This window comes from Alosa pseudoharengus, unplaced genomic scaffold (genome assembly GCF_046254945.1).
Source record: "Alosa pseudoharengus isolate Yale_2024_CS ecotype anadromous, Long Island Sound unplaced genomic scaffold, YU_APseudo_1.1 YU_APseudo_1.1_scf_2, whole genome shotgun sequence".
Taxonomy (NCBI): Eukaryota; Metazoa; Chordata; class Actinopteri; order Clupeiformes; family Clupeidae; genus Alosa; species Alosa pseudoharengus.
Window position 1 is genome coordinate 4,852,350 of NW_027468663.1, and position 23,600 is coordinate 4,875,949.

Sequence of the window (23,600 nt, forward strand, 5' to 3'; positions counted from 1 at the left end):
CGTTTCTAAGACGTTAGTATATATTTTTTTACACTGTATGAATCACATACTACAACATATATTCATACCAACATGATCAAATTTGTGACTACAGAGTTTTATTTTACCATGGGTAAAAGAGACCTGCATGTAACTTCACAGCATGCGGTTAAAATCCTTAAAGCCTGTGTTGCAGGTTAACCACCACTGTTGATTAATGAGTACATAAAGCACTCAATATATGTATATCATTTTTAAAAATGTCTCCAAATGGTGTTAAATGCCAGTTTTTGTTGTTTTTAGCATTAGCAGGTTTTTTTTACGCAATTCGGTGATGACGTCACTTTGGGGACTACATGATCTGCGCTTCATTCATTTCAATGGACATCGCGGTTACACTTTCAACATAAAGTTTGTATATTTACACTTCGAATTTCGTCACAGCATTTATATCACAGCTACCCTATGATCTACCAATGGTAATAACGGTGCCTGATATCAATTTAGTAATTTTTCTGAATTTCGGGAGGTCTCGTTTTGGAGGTTATGTTACATTCATTCCTATGGGAAACGGTCGCGGTTACACTTTCAACATAAAGTTTGTATATTTACACTTCGAATTTCGTTACAGCATTTATATGACAACGACCCTATGGTCTAACAAAGATAACAATGTCTTCCGATTTTAGTTTAATGTAATTTTCTGAATTTGAGAGGCCTCGTTATGAGGCTACATAATGCACCTATTCAGTTCAATGCATTATGCTTATAACGTTACGACACTTTTTTTGTTACTGTCAGTGAACAGCACCGAGTGAAAGTCAACATTTTCTTTATATCTAGTGATAGTGATCATGTCGTTAGTTCAGATAAGTAGGCTACCGGGCAAACTTAGTCAGAAGATCAGAATATAAAGCATCATGATAGCTAGCTATGGGCTAACTTTTTAGTCCCACCTGTGAGCCACCCCAGTTGTTGCAAACTTAGCTTCTAGCCGCCGCCGATTAGGCTGGTCGTGTCTTCAGCATGAATATGTTCGATAACTACTGCTCGTGATTGATTGCCATTGACATTGTCAGGGTACGGCTTACCAAAGAGGGAGATAATATAGACAAGTCGCAGTTTTGCAGGTGCTTGTGTGGGCTGTGCCGTCCCGATGGAAACTGTGGTGGAGAGCTGCAGTAACTAGGGAAGCGAGGAGCTCCCCCCGTGACCAGCATATGACATGATCTATCTAGCTATCTATCTACCTGTCTATATACATATCTAGGCTATCTATAGCCTATCTATTTATCTATAATCTGCGCTATCTACTGCTGAACAATCCCTTACTTGCTCTCTTTTCGTCGTACTCTCTCGTTACTCTCAAGGGTCTCAAAGTGGGCTTTGGTCTGTAGCCTCCCCAAGGTGACGTAATGCAATGCATTGTGGGGAAAAAGGAGAATCAATTCAAAAGCTGTGAAATAGTAGGCCTACCTGCTTTTTCGTATTATATTCCGTTTTGTGATACCCAACAACATCAAATACAATGGATAACAGTTTAAATGTTTATTACCAACAAGCAAATTGTGCAAATTCGTTGGAAAATGAACCCTGCAACACGGCCTTTAAATTCACGGACCTGTTTTTGCTTTATTTTTTGGCAAAAACGTCACTCTCAACAGCCGCCAGTCTTTGAGAAGACGTGAAATATCCACTGGAATTTTGTTTCTTTCTATTACACCTGTCAGGGAATCCGTGTTATGTGGCTAAGCTGCTGCCCAGCAGGTAAAACATGTTCAAATGGCTATAGCCTACATTTAAAACAATTTATTAGCTAGAAATGATGCCACATGTATACATTCAATGCTATTTAAGCCACTTCGAAAGTTTGTTTAGATCCAGTGATTCTGCAGTCATGAAAACCGAACATCACACTTCGGTGCTGTATTTCCAGTTCTGTTTGGGGGGGGCTTTTATTTTTAAACCACTTTTTTAGGCATAGACTTTGTGTTAACTCTGAAATCATTGGTCCTGGCTCCTGCCTAACCAATCATATTGATTAGGCATTTCTAATGTTGCTTCTTACTTTGCTTAACCTTTACAAACTGATAATAAACCACATCGGCAGTCAGGAAACAATGTATTTACCTTTGCTGTATAAATTTACACATTCATACGACTTTTTATGTTTGCAGGCATTGCTACTACCGTTTACCACAGGCACGTTCGATTTTCAAAACTAATGTCATCCCCTCTCGTCGCTGATTGGTCTGGATCTGGTGGCTGAGGGAAAACGTAAATACATGAGAGGAGCCAGACTAGTTTCTCAGTGAGATGAAAGTGAGCGGAGATACCAGGCAGGTAGCTTTCAAGTATAGAAAGCTAGGAACACTGCTCTCTCTGGATCAAAGTGTTATTTATAATGCTTTTTAAGTTTATTCATAATGTGTTTTCAAGTTGCAACAGCTGAAACTACGGAATTGACTCAAGTGCATGGACCAGACAGGTTTAGTGAAGTTTAGATAATTTTACTAAGCAATCCAGAGGTCATGCACAGCAAGGCAAGCAGGGTATCACACAGTCAAGCAAGCAGATTTTGTGTTACCTGAGTTACTAACATAATAATTTCTTGCAGCAAAATGACACTTTCTGAGAAAGAAAGCTTGAGGATGGATCTTCTTGTCAGTCTTTGAGCACTGGGAGAGCACAGCGCCCACTCACATCAGAAGTATTGACTTCAGTAATGAACTGCTGACTGCAGTCTGGGAGAGTGAAAACAGAACTGAAGGCAGAAACTGCACTGCATGAGGCTCTGAAATACATGCTCTGTGAGCATGCAGTGTGGCAATCAAACTATAGCCATGGATAAGTCATCTATAAAACTTGGCAAAACCCAAAAGAAGGTTGGTTTCAACAACTCTGTGACTGCTCTGACCTTCGATGGACCCGTTTGGATGTTGCTGGTTGCCATTAAATCCAATAACCGCACCCTCTGGACATAATCTCCCCAAAAACCCAATTCTCCAGGAGTCACAGGAGAACCATAGCAGATCTGTGGGTTATCAAATGTTAATTGGCTAAAAAAACCAGAGAATTAACATCTGTAGGAAGGTCCAGTGGAGCAAGCTAATCTTAAATCTCCCCCAATAAACCTGTGAAAAAATGGCCACAAGTCCTTGACTGTGTGGTGCAATGGGGACCCAGTGTTGAACCCTCCGGTGAGGAGTAAAAACACAGGCCAACTTTGCGTGTTGGTTCATCAGAATTATAGCCTGACGAGCCAGACCCACATTAAAATGTAGGGTCTGGGCACTCACCGTTGGCAGTGCTCAGTCCGAGGGGCGGGATAATCGGTTGCCTTTCAAATTCCCTCTGCACGCAATAGGACAGCGCTATGAGTCCTATGCGTTTTCCCACCAGCGGAGCTAGTTGGCTAGTTCAAACTTTTGCCAACTTAAAGAAAGCTTAACTCGTGTCACGCTGTTTGCCAACAGCAACATCCATCTTCTTTGTTTTCAAGTAGCAGGGAATTCAAGCCAAACCGTTGCAACTCTGCCATCAATCATTATGTTAAGCCCGCCTAATGTCTCTATACACGATGTGATTGGCCCTATCAAAGTTTAATTTTTCAAGCTCGCAAGCCAACGGAGAGTTAGACTAGCCCGGGCAGCAAATTACATTTGCTGCCGATAGGGTGCGTCTAGATTTCTAGGCTATCAGAATTATTCAGTTTGAGGAAATTGAGGGCTGGAATTTGAACAATAGAGTTTACCAAAAAGGAGCTTGATTTGGATACTACCATCCCCTCCCCCCTGCGGTTCTGGAGGAATACGGGGCTGAGAGGAATCTACAAACCTGCTGCATCTGGTTAGAGAGGGTGCCCACCAAAACAAAAACAAAACAACATGTGCCAGACAGAGAAACATATAGACTACACTATGTGTTTAACGATAGGTGATTACCCAGAGTTCAAGCAGCAAATCACACAGCAGCAATGAATTGCATTTTTTTGTCCTAGGAGGCATGAAGGTTTTTTTTATCTAGTATGCAGCTTTATAATTAAAATGTAAGCAAACTATAATTTATTATGTGAATTTAAAAGTAACATTTGCAACCATGTGGTGGCAAGAAGGAACACAAGTGTTTCATCACCAGTCATACAATTGCATTAATGCCTTGCTAATTAAATTTTTACAAGCACCAGACCAGCATCAGGCCTAATTTCAAGTGATTATATTTACTCACGACTCATTGGAGTTTGCAAGATTAATCTCATTAACTGCAAGATGCATTTATGACAACAGTGCTGTTTCTTAGCCTGCTGGAATCATCGAAAGCTAACACTGTATAGCTTCCTCTTCCCTTTTGTTTGTTTCTAAATTATACATAGATGACATTTGTGCTTATGTTCACCTATTGTAGCCGTTTCGGATCATAACAGACAATGAGAAGTAATTTTTTCATCCAACCAACCCCAAAACAACATAATACTTAATTTTCTATCCTTCAACCTTAACCTAAGGACAGGGCTTGTTGAGTTTGGGTTTCCATTTGGCGGATTAAATCTTTGCTCTGCTAAAACAGACAGATTTGTTTCTGCTCCCCCCGTCCCCTTCAGATTGATTGTGCTCTGGCCTTGGCTGTTCTCCCCAGTGGGCTAGCCGCTCCTTTTAGACCAGTTGGAGGGGATTAGTGTACCGTGTGTGCAGAGAGGATGGGCTGAGTCATCCTCCCTCCTTTTCCAGCCTGGAGGGGGTGAGGAGGATCACTACAGACCTCTCTGGAGAGCACTCAGTGCTAATTAACCAGACTAGCGCACAGATGCCCTCGCATTTGCATTTTATGCGTGTTAACAACAATAATAACATTATATTTATTATTATTATTATTATTATTATTATTATTAGTGTTATTATTATTATTAGTAATAGTAGTATTAGTATTATTATTATTGCAACTACTACCCTAGTCTACTACTACTACTACTACTACTACTACTAGTGGTAGTGCTGTCTGTTAAAACAAACAGCTGGATACTCCCAGATGGCAGCACACATGTTTTGAATGCTGCAGACTCAGCTTATCCTGTTGGTTATGTTGCTCCAACGGTGCTACAGCTGGAAACCATGTAATCAATATCAGGCTTGGATCCGATTGTTGTTCATCTTATCTATGCTGATGGTGGGTGACATGCGGGCTTTGTTATCTCTGCTTTCTGCCATTATACATTTTCATTTAAGCCTGTTCTGTGCATCCTCCGCTTTCTCTATCCACATCCCATGACCCTCATTTGTCTTTCCTTTGTCACCACTTTTCATCCACTTTTTTTTATTTTTAAAAGGAGTGCGACCTATGAATGCTAATGAATTGCCCTAATTACAAGCCAACTAAACCTGAGCTGAAGATCCATAGAAAGAGCAGTACCCAAGGGGGTTAAGGACCTAAAAATAGTTTGAAAGTACAGGCCTCAAATGCCTCAAAAAGTTGTGTGTGGATAGGCAGGAAATCAGCAAAGGGAAGGAGCCTGTGCACCTAACAGATGGCAGCTGCATTCTGATGGAGAATATCTGGAGTATTGGCACAGATTTTCTTTGTTTTTCTTGGAGAGAATAGGAGCATGTGGTGGTGAGTCAAGGGCAAATGCATTCTGGAAAGGATGAGAATATGGAAAGGCCGCCTGGTGACCAAAGGCAGCCCTAGGCAACCTCTAAAGGAACAAGAGGGGAAAAACCTAAAGGCCGTCTGGTGACCAAAGAAAGCAGCCCTAGGCAACCTCTAAAGGAACAAGAGGGGGGAAACCTGTGGAAACGTGCTGCAGTTTCTTACAACTCTTGATGTGTGATCATTTGGAGTGTGGATACTTGACTAAAATACTAGAGACTGTGCTCAATTATTCACAATCACAGATCTGCTCTGATGCTTTCTAATAACTCATTTGTGAAAAGCTAATCGGCTAAAAGTGACTCTGTTGTGGTATGCCTGCCTTTAATGGACATAAGTGTTGTGGTTTTCGTCTGTTTGTTTTGACGACACAGCCTGTGGGAGATGGTGGGTTGGTCCATATGGGCAGCAGGTGCCGAACCATCTCCTGCTGAACATGCTGATGGCTGTTTAGGATGGCACTCTACTCTGATGGTGTCGCTGGCCATTCTGTGCCTTTCCAGTCTGCTTGATTTCAATTGCTTCATTCAGACCACATTGTATGTTGATTACATAACTTTATGTGACCAAAGGGAACTAGTGCATAAACATTTACCAATTCATGCAGAAATCATGCAGACAGGATTTAGACTATTACATGGGATTTGGATTTAGCTGAAAGAGAATTTTGCCTGACAGTAGTCAGCGTTCAGTATGTGTAGCTATCCAGGGAGTTGGATATTTTAATGGGCACAGAACTGTGGTACAGGCTAAAGAATAGAGTGCCCACAGCACTGAAATGAAAGACAGCTACTGTACTCTTGAAATGAAGAGCTGACTCATTTCAGTCAGTCTGCAATGATTACATAAATGTTCAGGTAGCTGCAATGAATGTTAAAATGTTCTGTGGAAAGGGCTCTCTCTTGTTCTGTGTGTGTGTGTGTTAGAGAAAGAGAGAGAGAGAGATGGACAGAATCAGCGAGAGGGGTAGAAAAAAGGTTGACCCTGGATTGTCCTCTTCTGTCTCAGCCTAAGCAGCTGCAGCTTGAATACCGCTCCCTGTGGGCCTTGGTGTGTGTGTGTGTGCGTGCGTGTGTGTGTATGTGTGCTAGGTCCAGCTTCCCTGCTCACTGACATAATCAGAGATGGCGGGCCCTGCTTCAAACAGCCAAGAGGGGTGGAGCTGTTGGCTCTGATTCATCCTCTCACTCAATATTAATATACAGTTAATTCTGTATGAAACCTTACAGGCACTTCTAAAACAGCATCACTTTGAGAAGTGATAAATGCTAATTTGGAACGTCACATCAAAACATTATAAAAATGGGCTGACAAAGACCAGTCCAACTCCTTTGCACTAGATATTCCAGTTTTCCCTGTAGCACAAAGATGAGGTGGTGTCAGCCAACACATGAGATACTTGAGTCTCTCTACAAATAGGTTAATTATGGTCTCGTTGCGAAACTGTGACATTATACAAGACAATTAATTTGCACAGACACGTCATGGCTGTTTAACAGGGCCTGAGTTTGTAGCCTTATACAGTCTGAGAAGATGTCTCTATTGGTTGTCTAGCAATTTTAAAACCTCTGTTTATTTGAATAAAACCAATGATACTAATGATGGTGATACAAATATGACTTTCATTAATACGTGCATGGCTTTTGGATATACATTTTGCATAACCATATATGGTTTTGAATCAGTTTATTGCCCAAATTCCGTTTAATATTCCGTTAGCCTGTTTACAAGCAAGTAGAATGTCATGTTTTGAGCATATTCCTGTTTACATAGCAATCAACATTATACCGAATAAGTCAGCGACGCAGCCTACAAATAGGTTCCCAAAGTCATGACGTAAATCTTTGACTGAACCGGAGGCTGGTGGAATTCCCTCTTTTGGCTGCATAATACAACGTCTCCACGGTCTTCCACCTATATTTCACTTGTTCAGGCGTACGTCGATAGCCAGCCTCATAACGTTTTTCACAAATCTTTTTAAAAACATTATTACGGCATTTTCTCCCATCGATGAACTCCATGACATTTAAGCCTTAATAAACCGAATATGGCCTTTTTCTGTTTATTTCAATCAGAATAAGGTGTTTACAAGACACGCATATTCGGTTTATTCCCAATAAACTGATTCAAAACCGTTTATTGGCTGCATGAAAACGTAGTGTATGTAGAGCAAAGTTCTGTGACAATGACCTACTCCTCAACACCACCAAAATTAGAGTTCACTTCCGATGCTAAACGCATCCATTTTCAAACTACTTCTTACCACACTTGGCAATCAATCGGTTCAAGGCAATTGATGACAAAGTTGCCTTATACAAATGCAAGTACCTCCTGTGCTGATGTACACCTTTATCATACAATCTAAAAATATACCACAGTGGAACATTTATCATCTTTGAGTTTCGGTGGTCTCCATCATAATTTAGCAGTAAATGTAATCACTGTCTGCAGCCACCCTTTCTATCTGTTTAAAGGCCTGGCCTCCCAGAGATGCTGCTGCTCTGTTCATGGTTCTCCTGCTGCACTGCTGCCAGACCCCTTCCCTCTGTCTGCAGTTTTGTGTGTATTGTCTTGTGTTAATGTGTTCCCTGATGTGAGATTATGCCAGTATGTGGGTGTTTTAGTGGAGCTGTAGGGAACACACTGAACGCAAAGGGACACCAGTGTGACTGTGGCCAGATATTTAATTAGATGTTTTACCATTTTGTGTGGGTTGTGTGTATAGACTTATTTTGGCATTGGACACCACAGGCAGGATAGAGTTGTAGCAGGTTTGTCTAAAGATACAAAAAGCTTCTATTTACTGTAAGGAGTGTGTTTTTCTCCATGAGACGAGAGAGGATATTAAATTTGAAGCGTTCCACTTCACATTCATAGAGGGGGTGTTAGAGATAAGGGATGGGAATGACTGCAGCAATTTGTGTGTGTGGGCCTGATGTGAGTGGTTGGGTGAAAGACTACTATCCCATACTGTCTGTGGCACAGCAAATCTGGAGCATGTCAGAAGACTAGAAGACCCTCTGAATCATTTCTTGGGACTGCAGCCAGAACCACAAGTCCCATGAGCAGCACATAAGTCAGGCTATAGGTGAGACACAGAGGAAGATGGTGATGATGAGAGATAATGGATAGCCTCAAACAAAGTGAGGAGGTATCTTCTGGGGTGTGATGACTAATTAGATGAGAGTATAGTTTTTTTGTATCACATTTTACTACCATGTAATGCTGTTGGTATGTATTGATTGTGTAAGGGAAGATGCTTTTTATGCCTCTTTGTTTCTGGTATTACCAAATTCATTCTCTTCGGGAAAAGGGTCTGTGATTGCTCCAATCGTAGCATTCTAATGGGCATAGACTTTATGTTAACTTTGAAATCATTGGTCCAGCCTAGCCAATTGCATTGATCAAGGATTCCTAACGTTACTGCCTACTTCGCCACTAACTTTGGCAAACTGATAATAAACCACATTTTTTACACATTCTTACGACTGCAGTTCTTTGATTGCTGCCGTTGCTACCGTTTTATTGCCTCCACTGCCACTTTTCATATTGAAACTAATGACATCTCCTCTGATCGCTGATTGGTCCCCCATCCTGGTGGCTGAGGGAAACATTAGTCTTAGTGCATTTAGAGTAGCCAGATTGTGAAAGAAATGAGTTGAGAGACCTAAGTACACCTTTGAGGGGAATTTATTAATAATATATGTTATTGTCTGTTCTGACTTGCTGACATCAGACAGGGTGTTGAAAAGAAGTGCGATACTATATTACTATACCTTGCTATCAGTGTACAACTGAGACACTTCACCATAACATTAGTGTTTGTATTACCTCCACACACAGTAGGATCTGTGTTCAGTGAAGTTGTGCTGTGAATTACTGTTGTTGAATTTTGAGTTAACAATGCTTTCAGACTTTGTTTGTTATTTACAACTAGGCTACAGCCTTCAAAAGTATACTCAAAAAATCTGGGTATACAGTCACCTCCAGGTTCTAAGTCTGAGTCATATTCCCCAAAGAAGACATAAAAATGCTGGCCCTTCATGCTGCCTGTATGAAAGCTGTCCAGGAAGTGAGAATAATCTGTAGCTGCGTCAGCTCCAGCAGCAGCAGTTTGTAGTGTTAAGACGGCCATAAGAGCCAGGGCTGGTGGAGTGGTTACTTCACAAATGAGAGTGAGCCCCCTGGTGCCGCAGACAGATGGAGGCTACAGGAAGTGCAGAAATAGCACATCACATGAATGTGTGTGTGTGTGTGTTCAGGATGTTTGATGGAGAGCATGTCAGGAACAGGTTGGATACCAAAGTCACCAGTGGGGAAATGCTTGCTCGACCGGTGTTTGTGTGTGCCAGATGGACCGAAGTGAGCAGTCACCCTTATCAGAGGTCATTCAGACAATATCAGTCTTGGCAAATAAGAAGATTCAGTTCTCCGTATATGTGACATTTTCAGAAGGGTTTAACCTTTTTGTTGAAGCCATTTTGTTTATGATATAATAATAATAATAATAATAATAATAATAATATAATAATAATAATAATAAGCTTTATTTGTATAGCACCTTTCATACACAGAATGCACAAAGTGCTTTACATTTGAAGCATGTAACACAATAATAGTCAGTCAGTCATTATGAAGGGAGATATTTATATCTTGCCTGGCCACTAAGGACTTTGTCATTGGTACTTGCACATTGTGTTTGCTGTTTTTTGCCTGTGTGTTGAAATATTGTATGGAAATAGAAGGTGTTTTTTGACTCTGGGCCAACAGTGCACCTCCTACTCTGCTGACTGTAAATCTTTACTGTCTGCTAGTTGAAAGCAGCATTTTGTCATCACCTATATATTCAGAGACAGTTTAGCCGTTATGACAGGAAATAACTGTTGAGCATGAAGCCTGAAACTGTTGCATTACCAAGACATCATTGTCAGATGCTCTCATGCAAAGTCACATGACAAGTGGAGTAGAAATAGAAATGCCTAGTATAGATGTGCTAGTGCTGCAATAACGGTTATTTTCTTAGTCGATGAATCTGTTGGTTTGTATCTCGATTACTCAATTAGTTGCTTGGTTGATAAAATTAAATGGTGAAAAAATGTTGATCAGTGTTTCCCAAAACCCAAGATTCAAGTTTACAAAGCTGTAGTCAGAGAACTTTTTTCTACACAAATTAGAACCAATCAGTTGATTTCCAAAATAGTTGGTGATTCATTTGATAGATTAATTGAGTGGACTGCGGATGCTGCCATGCAAGGCGCCAACATGCACATCGGGAGCAGTTTGGGGTTTAGTGTCTTGCACAAGGACACGTTGACAGGGTCAGGGACACAGTCATTCACATCCCTGTTATCTCAAACACCATAATTGTGAATAAGAGCACTTACAATTCCATTTTCTCTTTCGACTCAGATTAGGGAATTAATGAATCCTTACAGCATGTCAGTGTTTCCCATACATTGACTTATTTGTGGCGGCCCACCACAATATCAACATTGACCACCACACAATGATTTGCCATATTGTACTATTTAAATTGGATGAAATCCTTTCATTGTAGAGCTATGTCCGCCTTTGCACAGTCTCTCCTTGTTTCTCTGTCTCTCAACGGACATGCATGCATGTTTCAAGAAAACATTATTGGCATCATAACCACGCTAAACAGATTTGTTCAAAACTTTTGCATTCAAGTTAACTCTGCACCCCCCCCCCTCCATCACCTACCACCACAAATAGAATTCAATTCTGTGGGAAACACTGCATGTTGAATCTTTGGCGAGAGGTATTTGGTATATGTTCAGCAGGTAAACTTGTTGGTTCTGCTCTTTTCTCTCACTCTCTTTCTCTGTAGATTAATGAACTCAGTCACATACAGATTCCCATCATGCTGATGCCTGATGATTTCAAAGCCAACTCGAAGATCAAGGTGGACAACCACCTCTTCAACAAGTGAGAAACTAGTTTATCCCATCACAGTTTTCCCAACCAATTTAGAATTGAAAAGAAAATTAGAATTGCTCTGATATTACAGATTTCTTGAATAGTTTTGTGTATCAGGTGAGTGTGGTAGTGAGTAATGTCCAGACTCTGCAATGCATTATGAACAGTTTGAATTATGTTAGTGTAACAGTTAACAACAATTATTATTTTTCCTGTACTAATTTTGTGATTTACTATTTTGTGACGTGCAAATTGTGATGGATGTTTTTGTGATGTTGAAAACCCAAGGGAAAACATGCCAAGCCATTTCAAATTCAAGGAGTACTGTCCCCTTGTCTTCCGGAATCTCAGGGAGAAATTCTCTATCGATGACCAAGAGTTCCAAGTAAGCTTGATTTGCTTTTTTCTTCTTTCATGAAAAACACAGATAGAACAAAGCATACACACACACGCACACACACACACACACACACACACACACACACAGTAGCACACAAGAAAAAACAACGAAGGAAAGATACAGTCTTACTCATATACTGTCTGTCTTTGTCACACACACACACACACACACACACACATTCAAACATGCAAGCAGAATTCTTCTAAATCAAAGGAAAAAAGTACATAAGGAAAAATAAAGAAGGAAAGATATAGTCTTACCCAGAGCCATATAAAGGTAGAGTTGCGACAACTCCATTGACGCTAATGTTCCATTTTTTTTCAACAATGGCGGCTAATGGAAGCCTCATAGTTCCTGAAAGTTAACAATTTATAATAGCAGCAGTTACAACATTTCAGACTCAGATTTACATTATTGGCTCATCCGAATAATAATAATAATAATAATAATAATAATAATAATAATAATAATAATAATAATAATAATAACAGTAATAGTAGTAAAGTAATAGTATTAATAACCTAATTATAATAATAAACTATTTATGTACTGTATACTATGACAGCTTTTCTGCTGCTCAGTTTTTATCAGTTCCTTATCAAATAAATTAAAAGAGGCTAAAGCCCAATAAATGTGCCACAGATAATAACCTAATATAAGGTAAACCTTGCCTATACCATTTCAATTAGGCAGCACTAGGCAACACCACGAACGAGCTGTCATTAAGTTTTTGCGTTTGTAGCCTACAACTTTTATGACGTGACGTGTCTTGGGCATTTAGCTTTACCATCATGTCAACATATAGTTATGCGCAATGCTCATCTAGGCTATGGATTTAAGTGGTTTAATTTTAAAAAGGGCAGCAAAAGTGTGATAAAGTGCAACTGCTTCCCCAAAACAATTCCTCCATAACTGTGGATTTAATCGTTTGATATGTGGATAACTTTCAGTGGACTAAACACATAAAAGGTAAGATTTTGTTATCACAAAGCTGGTTCGTTAACATTTAATATGGCTAAGCATATTTACAGCCAACTTTGTACTTACAACAGTGAAACTGAGTTTGTTGTTAACATTGTTGGTAACGTAAACGTTTCTTCAGTTAGGAGCAGGACTGTTTTTTTTTTGTTTTTTTGCATTCATTTTCATTGGCAAAAGCTGGCCTAATATGCATGAGAGAACCTAGATTTGAGGGAGCTGCAGCTGTTAGCATCAGCACGGTCATATTAACACAGCAGGGCACACTAGCCCAGTGATGGCTAGCCCAGTGATGAAGGATCGTGTAAAATCCCCATCCCCAGAAAGTTTCAAACCAAGCTTGCGCTGATGCATGATCACTGATCAAATTGCTATTTTCTGACACGATGCACACCATTCCCAGGTGCTCACCTGTCTGAATCTCAAGCTCTTTAGCCTAGCATCTTAATGCTGTTCACCAGTGTTGGGCAAGTTACTGAAAATTAGTAATTAGTTACAGTTACTAGTTACTTCTTTCAAAAGTAATTCAATTACGTTACCAATTACTGTATATCAAAAGTAATTAGTTACTAGAGAAAGTAACTTTTGAGTTACTTTTAAGTCTGCTTTTAAAATGTCAATATGAACAGTACTGAACAGTCACACACACAATAAACCTAATTTTTGGACCTATTTATTGTAGTTTCAACGGGCCTTCAAATCAATAGCCTTGTGCATGAGTTCTCAAACTTTTTCCGACCACAAAACATTCTACAATGCATGAAGGCCTCCCTGACCTTGTTTTGCGCCACCCTCACCATCTAGGTGGTTTGATAGATATGTACAGTACACTGCCTACTGCTTGCCTACTACTTGCCTTCTGCAATATAGTAATAAGTTATTATTATCATTATTATTGCAATCCTTCTGTAGGCTATGGAATTCGTTCAATGGGATGTAATGTGAAACAATGTTAAATGGCCTATTTTCAAAGCAGTTATTGTCTGCTCACACACACATAACCTTAGGTTATCCTCATCCTGCTTTGAACACAGTTGTATTATATAGCATTTTAAGCACCACCCGTTTGGGAAAAGCCTGCGCTGCACAAGTGCTGACCTACCGAAATAAGTTCTAATGCATCCGAGAGTTTGGGATTGTCGCGCACTATGCAGAAGGTTACTCTTCAGCTGATAAGGTGTTCCAGAGAGAAGTTGCATGTTCCGTCGCAGACAAATGAATCCATAACACCATGGACGTCAATTCCGATGTAAACATAGCCTACTGTGCAAATAACTCAAGTCGCTGTTACGTACGTTAGGCTATTTGGAGGTTTCTTTATCTGGTAAGTGAAATCTGCATTTTCCTCTCGAGTTAAACGTGTGCTTGCTTGTGCCAAGGCTATATATAGGCTACCGTAGCCTATTGGTGTTGTGGCGTGGCTATGTTGTAAGAATGAGAAATTGATATAACGAGGCTTTTGCGCAATAGGCGAAAAAGAGCGGAGATAAACAACAATGCGCTTTTACTGTAGTGGAGCTTACGAGATGGAAACGAAAGGGAAAAGGCTTTTAAGATGCCCATTTAAATTGTAGCATAATGCACTCTTGTGTGTTTTAGCATAAATCCAAAATAAGGAGGAGTGTGAGGAGGCTCCTATTAACTGTAAAGAATGCATCTGCAATCTAAACATGAAACACAATCGCTGGAAACACAGCTAGGTAGGGAGACAAAGCAGCAAATGTGCATCTTGTCTGCAGTCGTTCATTCAAGAGATCAACAGAGTAACGCAAGTAACGAACTCTTTGAAATTTCAGTAATTGTAATTGCGTTACTGGATTTACAAAAATACTTCGTTACATGCTCGTTACCACTAAAAGTAGTGGAATTACAGTAACGCGTTACTTTGTAATGCATTACTCCCAACACTGCTGTTCACAGCACGATGAATGACAAACGATGACAAAATGCTGTTCATGTTTTTGAGTTCATAGCCTGGTTATTTATCGAAGGACTTACATGTCACGTTTTATATTTTATTATGATCACTCGCATTACCATGGGGTTACTTAATAGGTAGGCCTAATGCTACGGTTAACTTAGAATGCCCACCATTACACTGGAGATGTTAAAAAACGTTTAAACTTTTTTTTATTCTCCCGCAATGATAGGCTAGGCTTGGCTAGGTAATTCGCTCATTAGCTCAGATCAGTGACTACCAGAGGAAACGCGGGGTAGAAAACTCAAACAAGTAATGTTAGACTAGCTGTGTTACAGTTTCTCGTTGCAACGAGCTTCACAGGAGCTCCATGCGCTTTTGTAGGCTACACGCAGTCTCAAAAACACTGTTCACTTTTCGAGTCACTGTACGAGGTCATTTATTTTATATAGCGATAATTTAGATACACTTATGGGGTGGATGCAATTGCGTTTTCTAAAGAATCTCCCGTCTTGATTTTGTACAGAAATTAATATTAAGTGACACGTAAAAGGGCGGAAAAAAAGTTCACCTTATATAGCAGGCTAAGATATAAGGTCTGGAATTTAATTTAATATTGTTGTAATGGTAGGATAACTACATAGTTTACACAATAATTACACTGTGTTATAAATAGTGTATATCAATGCATTTATTGACTGTCAATTACCCAAAATCGTGGCTCTGTCTATTGAACAGTAGCCTATTTAATGCATTCTAATCCATTGTCAATCACTTCCGGGAACTAGTTGAGGTTTACACAAACCACGTGACCAACTCACCCATTGTCGCAACTCTACCTTTATATGGCTCTGGTCTTACCCATATACTGTCATACTTTGTCACACACACATACATAAACACACAAGCAATATTCTTCAAAATCAAAGAAAAGCATGCATGGAAAAATACAGAAAGAAGGACACAGTCTTTCACACACACACACACACACTCTCTCTCTCTCTCTCTCTCTCTCTCTCTCTCACACACACACACACACACACACACACACACACACATGCACTAGTACTTCTAAATCAAAGGCGAGCAGCAGCAGCCTTGAAGCAGGAGAGCTTTCATCAGCCTGAGCCACACAGAGAAAAGGAGTGTCAGCTTGTCGTTTGTCAGCTAAGCTCCCAGTCTCCTCAAGTGCGTAGGCTGCCAGGGGAACCGCTCTGCACAGAGAAGCCATGGCTGCACTGCTTCATCCTGGTGTTTTTGCTTGTGACACCTGGCATTTGTCCCACAGGGGTAAACCACAACTTTTACCTTTACAGCTTATCCCGAAATAGGACAGATTAGGTCTTGTCTTTCATAATAGCATTACTGTCAGATGTTATGTATAATGTGTACAACATTAGACTCAGTCTGCAGCTTGGGTTGTGCAGGTGGACAGCAAATGAATCCCCAAATTCATAGCCAGATGCCCAAACAGAAAATGTACGGTGGATTTGGCTCCTCTCCCAGAATGCCTCAGGACACACACCATGGCATGTCCCACTGCGCCTCCGCGGCAGTAACCTTTAATCCATCTGTGTTCCAGGGCTGCGGGATAACAACACTCTGGTGGCCTTGCCGATTATTAAGCTCTCACTCGGTGGCATTTACATAAATCTATTCATGTGATGGCTAATACTCTCTTGGTTTCGCTCATGATGTCAGGTTGGAATATGATTTTGAATAATCTCCATCTTTCCTTCACTCTTACTCCCTCTCTCTCTCCCTGTACCCCCCCCCCCACACACACACACACACACACACACATGCACACACCATTCTTTTGCCCTCCACTCTCCCCTCACCCTTGGCAGAACTCTCTGACTCGGAGCGCTCCCATCCCCAGCGATGCTCAGGGCCGCAGCGGCGCTCGCTTCCACACGTCCTACAACAAGAGATACGTCATCAAGATCATCACCAGCGAGGACGTGGCTGAGATGCACAACATCCTCAAGAAGTACCACCAGGTGAGATGGAACGTCCATGCTTTACGGGCATCTGCTGCAGGCTGCCAGGCATTTTCCATCTCAGGTGTCATTTAGTCATGTTGTCGGTGTGTGTTTGTGTTTGTGCGTGTGTGCCTGCCTGTGTGTGTGTGTATGCATCCTTTCTAGTACATTGTTGAGTGCCATGGCAACACACTGCTCCCTCAGTTCCTGGGCATGTACCGCCTCACAGTGGACGGTGATGAGACATACATGATCGTCACACGCAATGTGTTTAGCCACCGCCTGGCTGTCTACAAAAAATACGACCTCAAGGTAAAGAAAATCGGGGATGCAGCACCAAAATACTGTAACAACAGTGCTGATTCCCTTAATATAATGAATCTTGTATTCTAAAATAATCAATATTCCATGGCCATAAAACTGCAATGAATTATACCTATGAAATGAGTTCCCAAGTGATCTGTTTCTTTTCTTGCCTTAGGGATCAACTGTGTCCAGAGAGGCTAGTGACAAGGAAAAGGTAAACCTTTTTTTCATTTGAAAATTTACCAAAATTAATTTGTGACAGAGGCAGCTTATGTTGCATGTATGCATCTGGAAACACTTCAGATATAGGGCATGAAACTTGCATGTGAGATCCATTGCATGTCTGCTTTTGGTGATGTGGCCAGTAAGAGATCTGTTTTTGGGAGGGTACTCCTTAACCCCCTGTTTCATTCCTGTGATAACAACATTACGCAGAAGAACAAAATTGATAATGTGATCATTCTCTTTTTGTCGTCTCCTCCTTTGTCTTTCTTTTCCATCGTTGGTTTCATTTGTTTTTATCCTGGCATTACTTCTGGTTTACACTTGCTATGTTGGTAATATTTGTAAAGCCTTGAACGGAAAACCTGTTAACTAGTACATGATACCTGACACAGGAAAGATGGTGTGTGACTATACAGTGGGACATTTTATGTCTGCTGTAGCATACAGTATGCCCTCTACTAAAGCTCTCTGCAGCTGCACATATTGAATGATTTGTAACCCTCATTCTGTTATATGAAAATGAAAATTACATCTACAAATGAGCATATAGCACCCTCTACATTTATTGGTACCCCTGGGAAACTCAAGTAAAAAGAGGTATTAAAAATCATCTTTTGACAATTCATCTTGGCACCACAATGAAAACAGTGAGGGAAAATCCAGCCAAGCACATTTATTTTGAGGAGGGAACAAATGCTTTTACAAAAAAAAAATACTTTTTACTTTTTAAATAAATAAATACAAAATAGGCACTCACCTGAGAAGGCCCATATTTACAGTTAAAACAGTAATGAAGAAGTTCCAATCAACTGGTACTGTGACAAATGTGCATGGAAAGGAACCCATGTTTATCTTGCCCCCAGGTGAGGAGGATGGTAAGAGAGGCATTATATACTGCCTGTTGGAGAGTTACTGAAATAAATGCATCTTGGGGTCACCAAGGCTTAAAACAAACATCAGAAGTGACCGCCATGCTAATAGGTTGGGAAAAGGGCTTTTTTGTCAATATGTATGCCATGTAAATGCCTCTCTGGCGTGGCTTAATGCTAGTAGGACTTGAATTATGGTCTATGGTCAGCTTAAATCAGAGCCATTTGGCAACACACACTCAAGGTGGGTTTTGCAAACATACGAAGAATGACTACAGAATGACTGAAGAGAAACACATGCCGAGTGATAAATCTGGGGAGGATGATTTTCTGGGGTTCTTTTTATTTCAAAGGCCTTGGGAACCTAGTTATGGTGCATGATATCATGAACTCCATAATATTTGTTTTATGCCTTTAATTCTATAGGACAGTGAAGAAAGTGATGGGAAACATGTGGGAGAGAGATGGGGTGGGATTGGGAAATGACCTGGGTTGGACTTGAATGGGGTATGGGCACTGTAACCAGTTGCACAGCTGGAAATCTGCCTCTGCCAAGACACTAAAAGTGAGTCAACATGATTGGATCGCCCATGAAGTCAATGATCCAATGAGGTTTACTGAGTCTTCTGACAGGGTTATCTCAGTCCCCTGATCTAGAAAACCAGTGGAATGAGCAAAAGAGGTGAATACACAAGAGAGGATCTAGGAATTTGGACGATTTTGAGAGATTCTGTAAAGACGAATGGTCTCAATGGTCTTTTATTTTCTATAGAAGAGTAAGAACCATTTTCTTGGGAGCCCAACTGTGGCACGTTTTTGTCGTTTTTGTTTGTTGTTTCTGGGGGGTGCTGTGGCTTCATAGTTTCCATTTTGAAAATAAAAAGAATTTGCCAAAGATGATTTTTTATACCAGTTTTTTTATACCAGGGTGCCAATAAATGTAGAGGGCACTGTATATCGCTTTTTTGGATGAGTTCTTAAAACTCAAAATAAATTGTCCTTTTAGAATGTCTTCATGATCTAACTACACAACTATTGAAATGCAAGAATATTTTTTGTCAATATTATTGCCAACCCACCACTGCTAGACCAGCACACATATATAAGCAGTAAAGGTCCTTCAACAATTAACTTGCTATTTCTATTACTCAGAAGCATAGAAATGTTTAAGTGTTTCTCTCATACATGCATCATGTATGGGCATGTGGATGAAATGCATGTGCATCTGTTTCCCCAAATCTTGCATGTGTACCCTTTTGATATGATTGAAAATGTTTCTGTACCCCTATATATTGATATAATAGACAGACAGACCAGGCATTAACAAATAATAACGGCTAAATAGCATCTAAATGTAGAAATTAGAACTGAGGTCTGTTGAAGTTTACACTCAAAGTTTCAGTGATCATGTACTACTTCTGTTGTCTTACCGTGTCACATACAGTTATCTGTATTGCTTGAAATCATAATACTACTATGTTAGTGCAAAATTATCAACTCTTTGCTTTTGGTTCCTTGTTTTCTGGTCTGTGTATATTCTGTCTCAGAAAAAAATCCAAGCATGACATTTTTACTCATCATGCTTAGCCATACATGTTTTTGTTCATGATGTAGTTTTCATGAATTATCATAAATAAAAATACTTCATATTAAATATTTCAAATAACTTGAAAATGGCAGTCAGGGTGCAAAGGTCATCATTAACAATACTGCATGTATTTTACAGTCTGTTGAAGTTTGAGACATGGTGCTAAATGTATTCCATTAGGCCAATAATGCTAATATTTCATTTCACAAGAAGACTTTTACTGCAAACTGACTGTACTATAGTGTTGAAAGTGAGTGATGATGTAGGCCTATGCAAGAAATCATTTAAAAATAAAGTGCAATTAAAAATCGCTAAAGAATAATGCTGTGATAACTACCATATCAAACAAATGCAGAACTATAAAGCACATTATAGAGTGATTAGTATTGTATACGATACTGTTACATTATACCCACTGTCATTTTAAGCTTTCTGATTTGCAAGAAGCCAATGCTGAAATTGGCTGTTCAAGCTTGTGCTTTCTGGAATATTATTTTTTTACCACCAATAGAATATTTCCAACTCATATGTTAAAATCACAATGTATTCATGATCAAACTAATGGATATTTTTAGGCACAAATAGCATTATATTGAATACTGAATTCCCTTTGAAAGTACGGTAACAAACACTGGGGAATTATTTTAAACGAGATGCACTCCTAGCTGTTTATATTTGATTCTATCATTTTCCATATGGGATTCCAGGCAGCACAGGCCCCTGAGGTTGTGAGTTGATAATGAACCAGGCTTGCTGCTTCTCCCCCAACTTCCTTAGCAACCGCGCCAACCCGAGGAGGGTGCTCCGCCTGCGCCCAAGTCTCGCATGAGCCAAAAGCTGCAAACCATCCGGATCGCCACACGATTTTACTGTGCCATCAAACACGTAAGGACCCGCCGGCAGGACGTGTGCCCCCCCACCCCACCCCCACCCCAGCAAGCATCACGCTTCTAGCCTGGGCTCAGGCCTCATAGCTGCCTTCCCTTTACTCCACATAGAAGCAACTCAAATGTGTCTGGAGTCTCCAGGCTTGCCTGACTCTCTCCTGGAGGGAGTCGGGGATCACCCTTCCTCGCTTTGACAGTTGCTGGGCTTTAGAGAGTAATGAGTAAGGTAGATTTATTTGAAGAGGACAGCACAGCAGACCAAGTAGCCGTGTGTTTGGGAGCCATGCGGCCTGTTAGATCTGTAGAGCTACGGAGTGTGCAGGACATGTGAGGCCAGGGGCCACTAATGAAACTGTTCCTGTTCCCTGCACAGTGTCTCTGTTCAGCTTCCTGGGTGACTGAGTGTTGGGAGCGGATAACGTAGCTCTCATCCAATGATCTCACCAGCATCTTTCATGGTCTATAACCTGAATGTGTTTTATATATTTTCATTGCAAGGTTAACTAATGTGTGCCATGCTATATTCAGAAAAGTGATCTGTTCAGTCAACAACATATAGTAGTTTCTTTTATTTTCAGTGTAAATCAACAATATCTTCGAATTTAATATAATTTAGTGTATCACCACAGATACACATTGTTTAATTAGAATTAATGAAAAAGATCTTCATGTTCATATTTAGATATTTTTGTATGCTTTGTATTATTCTGTTTATGTCCAGACTAAAGAGCTCCCTACATACAAAGACAATGACTTCATCAATGATGGCCAGAAGATCTACATTGACGAAGAAAGCAAAAAAAATTTCCTGGAGAAGCTAAAGAATGATGTTGAGGTTTGCTTTCACTACAAGTGACATTAGAATTCTATTGGCATTCCTCCGCTTCCTGATTTCATTGGCATGAAATCAATTCTTCCTTCCTTCCCTCATTTCCCCCTCCTTCCACACAACTACAACTACCTTCCACAACTATTTGAACTGCACCCTGTCTTCTCCCTTTGGCCCTAACGGCACCTCATTCTCTTCCCTGTCTGGCTCTCTCGCTCCTCCTCTGTGTAGTTTCTGTCCCAGCTGAAGCTGATGGACTACAGCTTGCTGGTGGGCATCCATGACGTGGAGCGTGGTGAGCAGGAGCAGCCCGAGGAAGAGATCGAGGACAACGACGCCGGGGAGGAGGAGGGGGCCGAGAGTGATGGTGGGGCCACAGGCACTCCCCCGGACAGCCCCAGCAACACCCTGGACAGCAACAAGCCCCTCGGGCCCGGCGAGTTTGACCCCACCATTGATGTGTATGCCATCCGGAGTCATGACAGTGAGTAAAGTCCAGCTTGAGTTTGAGTCGTTTGTGTTTTCTTTCCCAGCACAGGTACCGTATGACAATGCTGTGATTCATTGGGGGTTTTGCTTTTTCAAGTCCAAGGTTTAGCTTAAATTACTTAAAGTTAATCAAATTCATTAAATTTGTAGAGCTTCTGAAAGTTTTCTATCGAGATTGTTACATGGGAATAAACCTTTTTTGGATGACAAAATGCTGCAATGGTTTCAAATGTGAAAATTGCACAAAGGTTCCACAAAAAGTTTAGCACCAATTTTCAGTTGTTTGATTCTCAAAGAGCACAATTAATGATTAAGTGCAGGGAAGGTAAATATTTAAGGTGTTTTTACATATGAATGTGTAGATAAACTGTCAATGTGGAAACTTGACAGTGTAGGTTGATTCATCCAGTTGTTTATGTGATAGAGTCATGTTAATAATGGTCTCAAAAACTACACTGATGAAAAAGTTAATCAAAGGTCCATCTATGAGGAACAACATGACAGCTGTGCTCAGTAATCTCATGGCATATCTTGATGGTTTCAACAGGTATGACTAAACATCTGAGGTGGTTTTTAATGGTATCCACCATACATGTAGTACATTTGGAAAATATGTTATTTATGCATAGAGCAAGGGTTTGGAATCATGCTTATAATTACTCAGTCCAATTGTTAATATTGTGGTTTGTGACATTTATTCAGACAGATCATGTTTTACAAGGTTGTCTCTCTTTCCATCAGATGCTCCTAAACGAGAGGTCTACTTCATGGGAGTGATTGACATCCTCACTCCTTATGACGCAAAGAAGAAAGCCGCTCATGCAGCCAAAACAGTAAAGCATGGGGTGAGTGTCATTTTCATCCAGATCAAACCAGGCAGCACTACACTCATAGTTTGATAGCCATGTCATGCTGTCACTGAGGGAAACATTTTAATCTCAGTTTAGTTGTGTTCAAGAGTCTTATTGCTGAAGGACAGAAATTTGCGTGACTGTTAGAATGATTACTTTTCAATTTTTAAATGTTTGCGGGTGTATGCGTTTTATCCTGGATGCTTTGCACCTTATGCCCCCTTTGGCATGATTGACATAATTTGGCCCTTGGCATGCTTTAAGAGTTTTAATGGCATCTGTGTACTATACTGTCCTATAAAGTGATTGTGGAATAGCAATGTTCGAGTACGTTATTTCCTCTCGTGGGACATTTCACCTGTTGAAGATAGTTGGGGATCATCGGACAAATTGCAATGATTGCAGTCACCCAGTACTATTACAGTAGAGTCTGGATGTGATCTTTCGACTGTAGGTATATGTTGCGCTAGTTCACTGGTGGCAACATCGGGCAAATTGCCACAGGCAATTAAACATTTCAGTATATTTTGCTTGCGGTGGAATGTAAACACCGATCAGCACAACGGATGCAAACTTTCTTGAAAGGTAAAAGGGTCTACATGTGACAGTAATAAACTCCAGATCAGTAGAGCAGAACTGTTGTACAATGGTGAAGTTGGTGCACCAGCGATCATTGATCATGAAGCATATACTGTACCACTGCCCTTAGACTTTTG

At 40.4% G+C, this 23,600-nt stretch overlaps 1 protein-coding gene across 2 annotated transcripts in view; it reads left to right on the forward strand.

Moving 5' to 3' along the window:
• The window catches only part of pip4k2ab (phosphatidylinositol-5-phosphate 4-kinase, type II, alpha b), a 38,169-nt gene that overhangs the window by 11,952 nt on the left and 2,617 nt on the right, over positions 1 to 23,600 (forward strand). Inside the window, exons 2-10 of one of the 2 annotated variants that reach the window (XM_076293448.1) lie at positions 11,471 to 11,568; positions 11,848 to 11,944; positions 16,706 to 16,858; positions 17,006 to 17,152; positions 17,322 to 17,360; positions 20,606 to 20,713; positions 21,437 to 21,550; positions 21,776 to 22,028; positions 22,775 to 22,878. In XM_076293448.1, the coding sequence (XP_076149563.1) occupies positions 11,471 to 11,568; positions 11,848 to 11,944; positions 16,706 to 16,858; positions 17,006 to 17,152; positions 17,322 to 17,360; positions 20,606 to 20,713; positions 21,437 to 21,550; positions 21,776 to 22,028; positions 22,775 to 22,878 (1,113 nt within the window). The remainder of the gene's footprint in view (positions 1 to 11,470; positions 11,569 to 11,847; positions 11,945 to 16,705; positions 16,859 to 17,005; positions 17,153 to 17,321; positions 17,361 to 20,605; positions 20,714 to 21,436; positions 21,551 to 21,775; positions 22,029 to 22,774; positions 22,879 to 23,600) is intronic. The other variant, XM_076293449.1, reaches the window with a different exon arrangement.